General features: G+C 36.0%; 1 protein-coding gene across 1 annotated transcript in view; it reads right to left on the minus strand.

Moving 5' to 3' along the window:
* LOC131828978 (phosphatidylinositol 3,4,5-trisphosphate 3-phosphatase and dual-specificity protein phosphatase PTEN-like) overlaps positions 1 to 12294 on the minus strand; it is a 139356-nt gene that overhangs the window by 72094 nt on the left and 54968 nt on the right. Inside the window, 1 exon segment of the mRNA XM_059170280.1 lies at positions 10491 to 10639. Within this exon segment, the coding sequence (XP_059026263.1) occupies positions 10491 to 10639 (149 nt within the window).

Consider the following 12294-nt stretch of genomic DNA (forward strand, 5'->3'; position numbering starts at 1 on the left):
ACCATAAGTAAGATACCTAGGAATAAACCTAACCAAAGAGACACAGAATCTATACTCAGAAAACTATAAAGTACTCATGAAAGAAATTGAGGAAGACACAAAGAAATGGAAAAATGTTCCATGCTCCTGGATTGGAAGAATAAATATTGTGAAAATATCTATGCTACCTAAAGCAATCTACACATTTAATGCAATTCCTATCAAAGTACCATCCATCTTTTTCAAAGAAATGGAACAAATAATGCTAAAATTTATATGGAACCAGAAAAGACCTCGAATAGCCAAAGGGATATTGAAAAAGAAAGCCAACGTTGGTGGCATCACAATTCCGGACTTCAGGCTCTATTACAAAGCTGTCATCATCAAGACAGCATGGTACTGGCACAAAAACAGACACATAGATCAATGGAACAGAATAGAGAGCCCAGAAATAGACCCTCAAATCTATGGTCAACTAATCTTCGACAAAGCAGGAAAGAATGTCCAATGGAAAAAAGACAGCCTTTTCAATAAATGGTGCTGGGAAAATTGGACAGCCACATGCAGAAAAATGAAATTGGACCATTTCCTTACACCACACACAAAAATAGACTCAAAATGGATGAAGGACCTCAATGTACGAAAGGAATCCATCAAAATCCTTGAGGAGAACACGGGCAGCAACCTCTTCGACCTCTGCCGCAGCAACATCTTCCTAGGAACAACGCCAAAGGCAAGGGAAGCAAGGGAAAAAATGAACTACTGGGATTTCATCAAGATCAAAAGCTTTTGCACAGCAAAGGAAACAGTTAACAAAATCAAAAGACAACTGACAGAATGGGAGAAGATATTTGCAAACGACATATCAGATAAAGGACTAGTGTCCAGAATCTATAAAGAACTTAGCAAACTCAACACCCAAAGAACAAATAATCCAATCAAGAAATGGGCAGAGGACATGAACAGACATTTCTGCAAAGAAGACATCCAGATGGCGAACAGACACATGAAAAAGTGCTCCATATCACTCGGCATCAGGGAAATACAAATCAAAACCACAATGAGATATCACCTCACACCAGTCAGAATGGCTAAAATCAACAAGTCAGGAAATGACAGATGCTGGCGAGGATGCGGAGAAAGGGGAACCCTCCTACACTGTTGGTGGGAATGCAAGCTGGTGCAGCCACTCTGGAAAACAGCATGGAGGTTCCTCAAAATGTTGAAAATAGAACTGCCCTATGACCCAGCAATTGCACTATTGGGTATTTACCCTAAAGATACAAATGTAGTGATCCAAAGGGGCACATGCACCCGAATGTTTATAGCAGCAATGTCCACAATAGCCAAACTATGGAAAGAACCTAGATGTCCATCAACAGATGAATGGATCAAGAAGATGTGGTATATATACACAATGGAATACTATGCAGCCATCAAAAGAAATGAAATCTTGCCATTTGCAACAACATGGATGGAACTAGAGCGTATCATGCTTAGCAAAATAAGTCAAGCAGAGAAAGACAACTATCATATGATCTCCCTGATATGAGGAAGTGGTGATACAACATGGAGGCTTAAGTGGGTAGAAGAAGAATAAATGAAACAAGATGGGATTGGGAGGTAGACAAACCATAAGTGACTCTTAATCTCACAAAACAAACTGAGGGTTGCCGGGGGGAGGGGGTTTGGGAGAAGGGGGTGGGATTATGGACATTGGGGAGGGTATGTGATTTGGTGAGTGCTGTGAAATGTGTAAACCTGGTGATTCACAGACCTGTACCCCTGGGGATAAAAATATATGTTTATAAAAAATAAAAAATTTAAAAACCACAAAAAAAAACACAAAAAAAAACCTGCCACTCATAGACTTATACGGGAGTCTCATTTAATGCAAGATTTTTTATTTCTGACTAGGTATTCTTTTTCTCTATTAAATGTGTAAAATATTTGTATCTGGTTTCTAAATTGAAGATTAATATTGGTAGGAAAGCAGAAAAAGGAGATGCTGATTTTTCCAGTTGATAAAGTGCTAATTGCATTATTTGAGAACAATTTGTCCTAACATATAAAGCATATAAGTATTCCTGTACAGAGCAAATTAATGCTGCCTAAAATCTGATTTTATAAAGTGAAAAGGGTGCGTAAGCACCAAAGCCTAAACTACAGAAATATTAATAATATTTCTCAAAAAAATACAGAAAACTACAAAAATATTAAAAATATTGCTCCAAAAAAATTTGGGATTTTTAAGAATAAAGCATAGTGGTCAGAAACAGCACAGGACACAGGAACATTTGTTTAAATATTCCCAAGGTGCCAGGCCTGCATTAAAATACTTCATGCATAATGTCGTTTGTTTGTTTATTTTTATTATGTTATGTTAATCACCATACAGTAAACCATTAGTTTTTGATGTAGTGTTCCATGATTCATTGTGCATAGTGTCATTTAATAAATAGAAGACCAAAGTTCCATTCTCAGCTTTGCAACTGAAAAGCCTATGACTGCAGGTAAGTTACTAAGTCTCTGGGCCTCAAATATTTTTGTTTCTTTTTTCTGCAAAATGATGATCCTAACACCTGATGTAATTTCTTTATTGGTTGTTTCAAGGATCAAATGCAGTATCTGGAAATATCTTTAAAACTATAAACTGTAAAGGGCTATTAGAATTGTAATAAGAAGCTGTTATGATTTGAGGTTGCATGGACTAGAAATATCCTGTTATTTAATTTTAGTTTCAATGTCTCATTACAAGGCAACTCAATATGATGTTTTTATAAACAAATTATAAAAGAAAAAAGAATTCCAATATATTCACTTAAATCCACTTTAACATAAATTTTAGGTTCCTTTTAACACTTCTAAATTAGCTGCCCACAATGGCAAACCAGAAAGGAAAACTGACTGCCAAGTAATTTATGAGCTCTACTGGAGCTTTCTATTCCTCCAAACAATTAGGACTTCACAACTTCCTCTAAAATTGTTACATTATACCAACTTGCCTTGACTGAAGAGTTTATACACATTTTTGCTTTGAAAAGAAGTTTAGATGTCACTATGTGGAGTTCTTTTTGTTGCTGTTGTGGTTTCATTTGTTTTAAGCAGGCTCCATGCCCAGCACAGGGCTTGAACTCACAAACCGCAGTTTAAGGGTCCCATTCTCTACCAACTGAGCCAGGCTTAGATCTTACTTTCTGAAGGAAAATACCACATTCTTCAAAGGTAACATCAAGAATTGCTAGTAATTCTTCTACTTAGTAGCAATACCATAAATTGGTTCATTTGGCACAAAATCTGCAATCTGTAACAAAGAACTATGAAACTGTTTTACCTTTTATTCCAGAAACCCCACTCTAACAATGTGCACCAAGAAAACAATGTAAACTATGCAAAGATAGTCACAATATGCTGTTTTTTTTTTTTTTAAGATTTTATTTATTTTTCAGAGGGAGAGCGAGAGCGAGCACAGGCAGACAGAGTGGAAGGCAGAGTCAGAGGGAGAAGCAGACTCCCCGTGGAGCAAGGAGCCTGATGTGGGACTCGATCCCAGGACGCTGGAATCATGACCTGAGCCGAAGGCAGTTGCTCAACCAACTGAGCCACCCAGGCGTCCCACAATATGCTGTTTTTAAAGGGAAAAAATGGAAATAATCCTAAAACAGCACAGTAAGCAATGCCTGATATTTAGCCCAATGAAATGCTACCTATATAGCTTTAAAAATGACAGATAGCCACTGACAGATAAAAATTAAGCTGTTAATACCTAAGAATGTAATTATGAGCATAAACACATTAACAAAGAGGGAATGATAATTTCCAGCGACAAATACCTGACACAGAATCAACTTCTTCTATTGTTTAAATTGAATATTACAGTTTTAAACAAATACTTTTTAAAGGAACAATCAAGGCCCTCTGAACTTTATTTAAATGTAAGCAAACCAGAACCACAGAAAAATATCTAATCAAGTCACTGATAATGCTAGCAATGCTCTAAAACCCAAAATACAATTTTTGTGTGTATTAGCTAAGGGATTATTCCTCTCAACAAATTTAATCAATTTTTCTTCAGAGCTGTTATGAAATAATGTATCTACAACTGTTCATACCTACATCTGTGAATCTCTAAAATTTAAGTTGCCCAACTAACTGGTTTTAACAAGTGTAAGAAACAATTACCTCCTTCCTAGCTCTCTGGATGAATACGATAAGGCAGATTTCCTGTTTCAGAACTCTGCTGCTGTTAAAATACACACACGTAAACCCCGCCCCCTCCCTGCCATGGTTCTGCTCCCACTAACAAACATCCAAGATTGACTACCAATGAAAAATCAAATAAAATATGGCTGTAACTTACAGAACAACTTTTAGAAAGATCATCAGTCCAATATGCATTAGATATACTTCTCAGCATTATATACCTGAACTATAAGCCAAATGCTAACCTAATTTTCTACAGCAAAATCATAATAAAGTATATGAAAAATTAAAAAACTTAAAATTATGACATCAATCCAGCATTATTGTAAAGTACATAAGAGGGTATTTTACGCTCTAATCTTTATATTCAGTGTTAGGTTTATGGTACTTCTGTAGTTCATTTCATTATAAAAGCCATGCTTTTTATCATTTAATTTACCAGAGATAACTATCTAAAACACTAGGTTTGGGCTGCTCTTTAAGGTCACTAACTTTCACAGAAAGAAAGACATTCCAACAGGTAAGACAAAAAAGATGATAAGGGATGTATCAATAGTTTGAGAACAAAGGCCTAATAATATTTAGTGCAAATGTACTCATACTAGTAAACTACATTAAAAAAAAAAAGACAACAGATTCCAACATTTCCAACTCTATTGATCTTTTAGATGCAGCCGTGCACAAATTTCCTAATGTTCAAAACTACTACACATACATAATACGAAGGAAAAAAGCTCAATACAAACTGTATCGCCAGCAAGTGGGTTTGCATTTTCCTACTAATTAAGCTAAAACTGTAAAATTTCTAAATTTACTTCTATCAAATTTACCTTTCAATGAAACCACTGCTAATTTGAACCATTTTAATGGAAGAAAGCTCCAAACAAGTGTGTGCTAGGCTGCTTCATTTTATATTTGGCTTTAATATAACAGACCCAAATCTCTTTATTTTATATCTAAGCCAGGACATCATCTAGAAATGATTTGCTTTTTTTTTTTTTTCCCCAAGTGGCAAAAATAGTTTTGCCTAACTGCTGTATTTTAATCCTGGAAGGGTTTATACTAATATAAACTAGAAATACAGGTCTACTTTAAAATATTAAGGCACAGATATTGGCATTTATTACTACATTAATAAGAATCATATTACTGATTTTATGAAAACTGCCTTGGTTCTAATACTGAAAAACATGATTTATATTCTCACTGAGGATATTTTTATCATTATATCAACTTTATAATCACTTGAACAAGTGGATCATCAAAAAAAAACCTCTGAAATTACATATACTAAAATATTAGCCAAAATTCATATTTTAAATTTTAGTAATATGCAGATTTAAATATACTAAAAAATATGAGAGCAAGTCTACATTGCTTGGTTTGAAAAGGCAGTACTTTTAGTTTTAGTCAGCTACCCATAAATGCTTGTTCCTAAAGCAAGTATCATTTTAGTATAAATCCAATTATCACAATTGGGGGAAAAAAGCACAATTACTAATCAATTAATTGTGGAATCTTCATATGCAAAGGAGAACATACAGAAAAACTTTGAAAATTATTAAGCTGAAACATGAAAGATAAAAAGGGAGATAACTCTATCAACCAAAAAACTGTTGAAAAACATAAAAAGGTCAACATACAGAAAAACAGAAATACCAACAGTTAGATGGGAGGGACAGAAATGAAAACAAGGGAAAGGAGCTCATAACACCTCACACCCTTTAAATACTATTAGGCAAACAAAACAGGTAAAGACTGAATATTTGGATAAAAATCTCACCTACATACATGCTCCCTCACTTAATATAAGAGACAGAATTTACACACTATTATCTGTTTATCCAAAAGGGCAGCATTCTCTTCATGACCTACCACTCAGACCCAAACAAATTCTATAAAGTGATGCTTGTCAAACAATCTACTTTCATCAGACATGAGTTTTAAATTGGCAAGATGATTCTTACACAAAAAATAGAGGCCCTAAACACAAAGTTAGATCCTATCTACACTGAAATAGTATGCCTGATCATATTAATCATTTGGCATAACAAACTTCTCAGTAAAAATATCAATAAATAAAGTAGATTAAAACTAATCAGACCCTATTAAGCCCAATATGCAATTTTAAAGACATCTATCCAACCTGGCAACACCAGTTCTTGGGGTGGGGGAGGGAGGGTGTGAAAAGGAATTGTGTTACAGAAACAACTTATATATTGTAGCTTGAAAAAGCAAAATTTTAAATGGGAAAAATCACTTCACAGCAGAAAGACAAGAACTGAGTTGTGCAAGAAAGCAGAGGACCTGAAAAATATTTAAAGCAAATATTTAAGGAATACATATTAAATCAGTTCCCTGATGAAGTTCCATAATAATGAATTTCTATATATCAACTTTTAGGAAAATTACAGCTTAAAACTATCAAAATCTCATATAACTTAATATCTCAAGATAAAACATGGTGTTCCCACTTAAATATCCAAATAATCTTGTAAAACTAAAATGACTAAAAGCCAGACTTCCATTACATAAGCTTTAGTTCTCAACCAATATCTTCACATTTTATAAGAAAAATATAAACACTGGCATAACCTCTAAGCTTTATTTTTGCAAAAGCTTAAAATTTGATATTAGTCTTTAAAGACTATAATTAATAGATGATTCCAAAAAACAGAAATGTCAAAACCACTCATATCACTAGATTATCTTAACTTTTTCCTGTATTTGAGTAACAGATGGCAAACCTTAGTTCTTGGACACTACACAGTAATCACAATCTGTGTGACCTTTTCAGTATTAAAAAGAATCCAAATAGCCTTAATAACCAGCACGTGAGTGTATTTTACAGTATTATCTATAATCCTGATCATAGTGAACAGAAACTAGATATGCGAAAATGCATCAGACTTTTTGGTGTGCTGATTCTTATTTTCCATAAATTTCCTACAACTAGCCCACGAAAACTAGCCAGATGTCAGACTGCTTCTTCAGTTTTCAAAAAACATAGATGCACACATTTACAAAGTATTTTTACCATTACTTCATTTTCATTAGTACCAAAAAGGTATATAGCATACCTAGATCAAAATTTCCTTATGCTTATTGAAAGAATTTTATCTCATTTAAAAAATGTTACTCTAACAAGTAATTTTGTTTAAAAAAGAGAAGAGTTTGTTTCTTCCTCAATACTTTTGTTCTAAGTACATGAATTAATACATTTGCTCAAGACATCATTTAGCTAATAAGGTTAAAATTATCTCCCTGTTTTAATACTCTTAAAAATAAACAAATAAACTTAAATACTCTTAAAAATAAACTCTGTAATAAATAAATAAATAAAATGGAACACTAATCGGCAACTAAAAGGAATGAACCATTGATACAATAACTTAGATGAATATTCAAGGTGTTATGTCGAGGAAAAGAAACTAATCCCAAAGTGACATACATACAAATCTATGTAACATTTGAACTGACAGTGGCAGAGCGCACAGGAGTGAAGAGACTGTGGTTATAAAAGGGCCAACAGTAGAGGTCCTTATGATAATGGAACTATAGAGTATTTTGACTATGGGGCAGATACGCAAAACCTACACAAGTGACAAAGTTGTACTATACTAAATGTATGCAAACAAATGAAGAGAAGAAAAACTGGAGAGATCTTTCTTAGGCCCCCAAATTTTATCAGTGTCAATATCCTGGATATGATATATATATTTTTTCTGGATATGATATTTATACAACAGTTTTGCAAAATGTTACCATTAGTGAAAACTGGGTGAACTGTTCCCAGGACTTGCATATATCGTTTCTTAAAAGTGCACTGGAATCTGTAGTCACCTCATAAAAAGAAGTATTTCAATTTAAAAAATTAGCAAGATGGTAGTTCACCTAAGAACTTGCTCCAAATAAGAGCATTAAAATAGAAGCTAGAGATGATCATCCCAGGACCCTGGTATCATGATCTGAGCCGAAGGCAGACACTTAATGACTGAGCCACCCGGGCGGGCCCTGAACAGATTTTTGCCAGTATGTATTCATCCTTGGGGTTCTTCCAATTTGCTTTCTTTACTGTAATTATATTTTCTGTTCTCCTTTCTCAGTTTGACACCTTGCCATGTGTTTGCTATTCCCTTATTAATATCCTTCTTAAATACCTGTATCACAGAGATAATTAATTCAATTAGTACACCCTTTGGAAACTCATGATTTAATATTTGGTCACATAATTTACCTAGTTTATGACTACTTTGATCAGATGACAATTCTATCACCAACTAGCTTTCTTCCCAATACTTTTCACCCCTTTTTTCTTATAATCGTTTTGCATGCATTTGTGCTGGTTCCTTTTCCATTACTTGGGCTAAAAGGATGAGAGCTATTCAAGGAAGACCACACGGCAAAAGGTTTACTTGAGAGACGGAACAGAGTCATCCCTTAGGCTAGAGGGGTAATTCATTATGAACAAGTTTTCAGCACATGTTGGTCTCAGTTTACAGATCAACCAGGATGTGCCTTCCTTCCTCGTTGGAGTAGCCTCCACAACAGCTTGCTCTCTTGCTCATCACAGATCCAGCTCACTGGGGCTGGCATTGCAGCAGCTCCAAATTGAGGAAAACCAAGTGTTGGGCTCATTTCACAGAAATAAGCCCAGAGGCCGAACTGGGCCCATGGAGGCTCTGACTTCACCAGCATCTGCCTAGGCCAACTGTCTGATGCAATCCAGGAAAGAAAGGTAGTTAAAGCTCTACAGAACAGTTTCATCTGAGAGAGAGGAACAGGACAAAAGAGAACATCCTTTCCCCTTCCACCTTTCTGACCAGCTGCTCTGGCACACAGCGGTTCACACTGAGACTCGGAACATATCCTGCTAGTCTGAGCAATCAGATGTGCTAATTACAAATCTACAGTCAACGAGGTAATCACCCCCCTGAGCATTCCCCTCCTCCTAACCAGCCTTACCGTCCCCCATGCTTCCCTCACTTTTGTAGAAGGTCTGCAAATCCCGATCAACCGTTGTCAAGTAAGTTTTTGCATCAAATTCTATGTCAGAGGAGTACCCGCTAAGATGGCATGTAAGATTATTTCTGCACATTTAGTGTCTATGAGGTGGTTTTCCCTCATGTACAGTCTCTCTTGCACCATCATGGAAACAGAACTACTGAAAAGTGTGGTTTGTACTTCTACACTTCAGTACGTCTCCTTTGCAGAATGAAACTGTCTCCAAGGGAGCTCAGCTATCTAGTTCATGGCACCGTTGTTCATGGAAGTTTTAGGTGTGGATGTGCTCTGTTCATGAAAAGCGCACTGCCAGACCCCGTGTGCATCAGAAATGCTTTTGTTTTCTACCCACCTGCTAACACACACATGTTCCTTGATCCATCATCAGCTTTGCTGCAGGTACACTTGCACTGATTTGGGATTTCAGATATCCACTAGTGTCATAGAATGAAGTTTGTCTTGCTCACTTCCCTTAGTGCTTCTGGATGATTTGCAGACAAAGGCAGAAAGCGCTGACTTTATACATTTTTCTTCAAGAAGTTCATTTTGTCTATGAAAACCATCTTAACTCAGCTACAGGACACCACATTCTCTGTTTCCACCTTCTCTCCAGACTGTTCCTTCTCTCTTCTTCGCTGAGTCCTCTCATTTTCATGACTTCTAAACATTAGTGTCCCAGGGGACAGCTTTCATTCAGACCTCTCAAATTTGTTCATTCTTACTTCTGAGGAGAGGTGGTTACCTGATCCCTTAGCTTCAAATACTAATTTTATAAGAACTTTAAATACTACCATAAGTTGATAATTTCCAAGTAAGTATCTCCAACCTGGGGTCTTCCCTATATCACCTCTGCTCATACAACCAAATGCTTATTCCCATGTAAACCTGTGCATTTTATAATCATTTCATTCAAGTTGATATCATCCAAATGCCTTCCTGAATGCCTTCCTTTTCTCAAGTATTACATTTCATTATTTCAATTTATAACTTCCTTGCTATTTTGTTGACATACTATGTATATAGTATGTGTATGTGTGTACCTATTACGTATATTATGACATATTATGTGTATAGTATGTGTATGTGTGTTTATTTCTTTTCTTTCCCTATCAGAATGTAAGCTCCATGAGGTCAGGAACAAATTCAGTTTGATCATGTGTTTCAGCACCTAAAACTTGAGTGAGGCACAGCAGGTACTCAGTATTTGTTAAATGTGAAAACGAACATATAAGCAAGTACCTGAGAATAAAAACAATTCATACCATGTCACCTAGTGTCCATCTGTTTAATACATACTAACTCACCTGGGTAGCTCTGACTTGGGGACTCTTCCTCTAGCATCCATGGCTGCTCTCCTTGCTCCAACTTCAGGATCACTTCTGGTTTAGGGATGCAACATGCTGTAATTGGGAAATGACATGGGAATTCGGCGAGGCTCATGGGCTTCAGGGCCCTTGAAGAAGACAGAAGACGAAGCTTCAGGGGCCAGTTACAACACTTCATTCTTTACAGTGATTCAACAATCCTTCTGCTTAATACTTGAAATCTCAAACTTAAATATCATTAAACTCAACAAAGCTTCTACAGGTGTCAAACCAAGAATGAAAGTGCATACTACTGTGCATACCCACTGAGACAAGGTATCTATAGTTCTCTAGCATCACCTCCCTGTACAGGGTCCTCTGAGCAGGGTCCAGATGCTGCCACTCCTCCTGGGTAAAGCCCACAGTCACATCCGCAAATGATAAGGATCCCTGAAACAGCACATTTGTATTCAAATTTAAGTAATCACAATGGGAAGACATGGAAAAGCTGTCGAAGAACTGTTACGGAGTTCACTAATCACAATCAGAAGATGTGTTCTGGCGTGCCTACCTTTGTACTTGGTTGGAGGAGAAAGCATGGCAGACATTCCTCAACAGTGTGATAAATTACCGGCATCCCATCATGTGCCTACATGCCATAAAGAACTCTGCTACCTTGAGAATCTGAAAACCAATAAAACCATGTCACTGTTCTCAAGGAGCATATAATCTGACAGACACAAGCATGATGCACCCAACTACCATGTAGCATGAAATCATACTACAGTAAAACAGGTGCAAAGTAGAGTGAGATTACAGAGGGGAGAAAAGTTCTATTCCTGCTATTAGGGCAGGTTTCACTGATAACACAGTATCATTCATGAGCCTGGGCCAAGAGCATAACCATGCACACTTCTAAAATATGGAGTTAAGGGGCACCAGTTGGTTAAGTGTTTGCCTTTGGCTCCGGTCAGGATTTCAGGGTCCTTGGATTGAACCCCATGTCAGGCTCCCTGCTCAGTGGGGAGTCTGCTTTTCGCTCTCCCCCTGAATGTGTGTGTTCTCTCTCTCTGTCAAAGGAATAAAAATCTCTTTAAAATGTAGTTAAAGGAGTCAGTGAACACACAGGAAAGGACTGCTGGGACTATGTTCACATAAAGAGCTACAGTCGTCTTCAGGGAAAATGCTATTTAATAATTCTGAACATAACTCCTGTAGGATGGGGTGTCCAAAATGTTTGGTTACTGTTCCATGTAGAAAACCTTTTTTTTCTTTCTTTCTTTCTTTTTTTTTTTTTTTTAGGAAACCCTTTTTTATAAACAGTAAAATTACAATGTCAATTTATATATTAAATTCCATTATTGTTATTTTTCCTAAGTCACTTTTCTTTTTTCAGATGAATATATTTGGCATGTAACTTTGTATAACTCTGATAGGCTTATATACTGTAACGATTGCCAATGTAGCTGTATTTATCGTATTACATAATTACAGCACATTAGTGTGTATATCCATTTCACTGTATTCTAGATTTCTTCATTCTTCTCTTTATGGATTACAATAAATCTAGGGAGATACCCAAGTATTTTCTTCCCATAACTGAACTGACTGTCTTATACAGTTCATAGGTTTTATACCACCCATTTATAAAATGACCACTGTGGAAAATACAGCAAGAAGAAACAGAGACATATCATTCCCAGGTTATCAAAACAAACAGCTAATCAATGTTCATGTCATACACTAAAAATTGGTTACTAGGAAAAACAAGACTATTTTCCAGAAATATATAAGGTCTAATTGA

Source organism: Mustela lutreola, chromosome 4 (assembly GCF_030435805.1).
Source record: "Mustela lutreola isolate mMusLut2 chromosome 4, mMusLut2.pri, whole genome shotgun sequence".
In the NCBI taxonomy this organism is placed as follows: Eukaryota; Metazoa; Chordata; class Mammalia; order Carnivora; family Mustelidae; genus Mustela; species Mustela lutreola.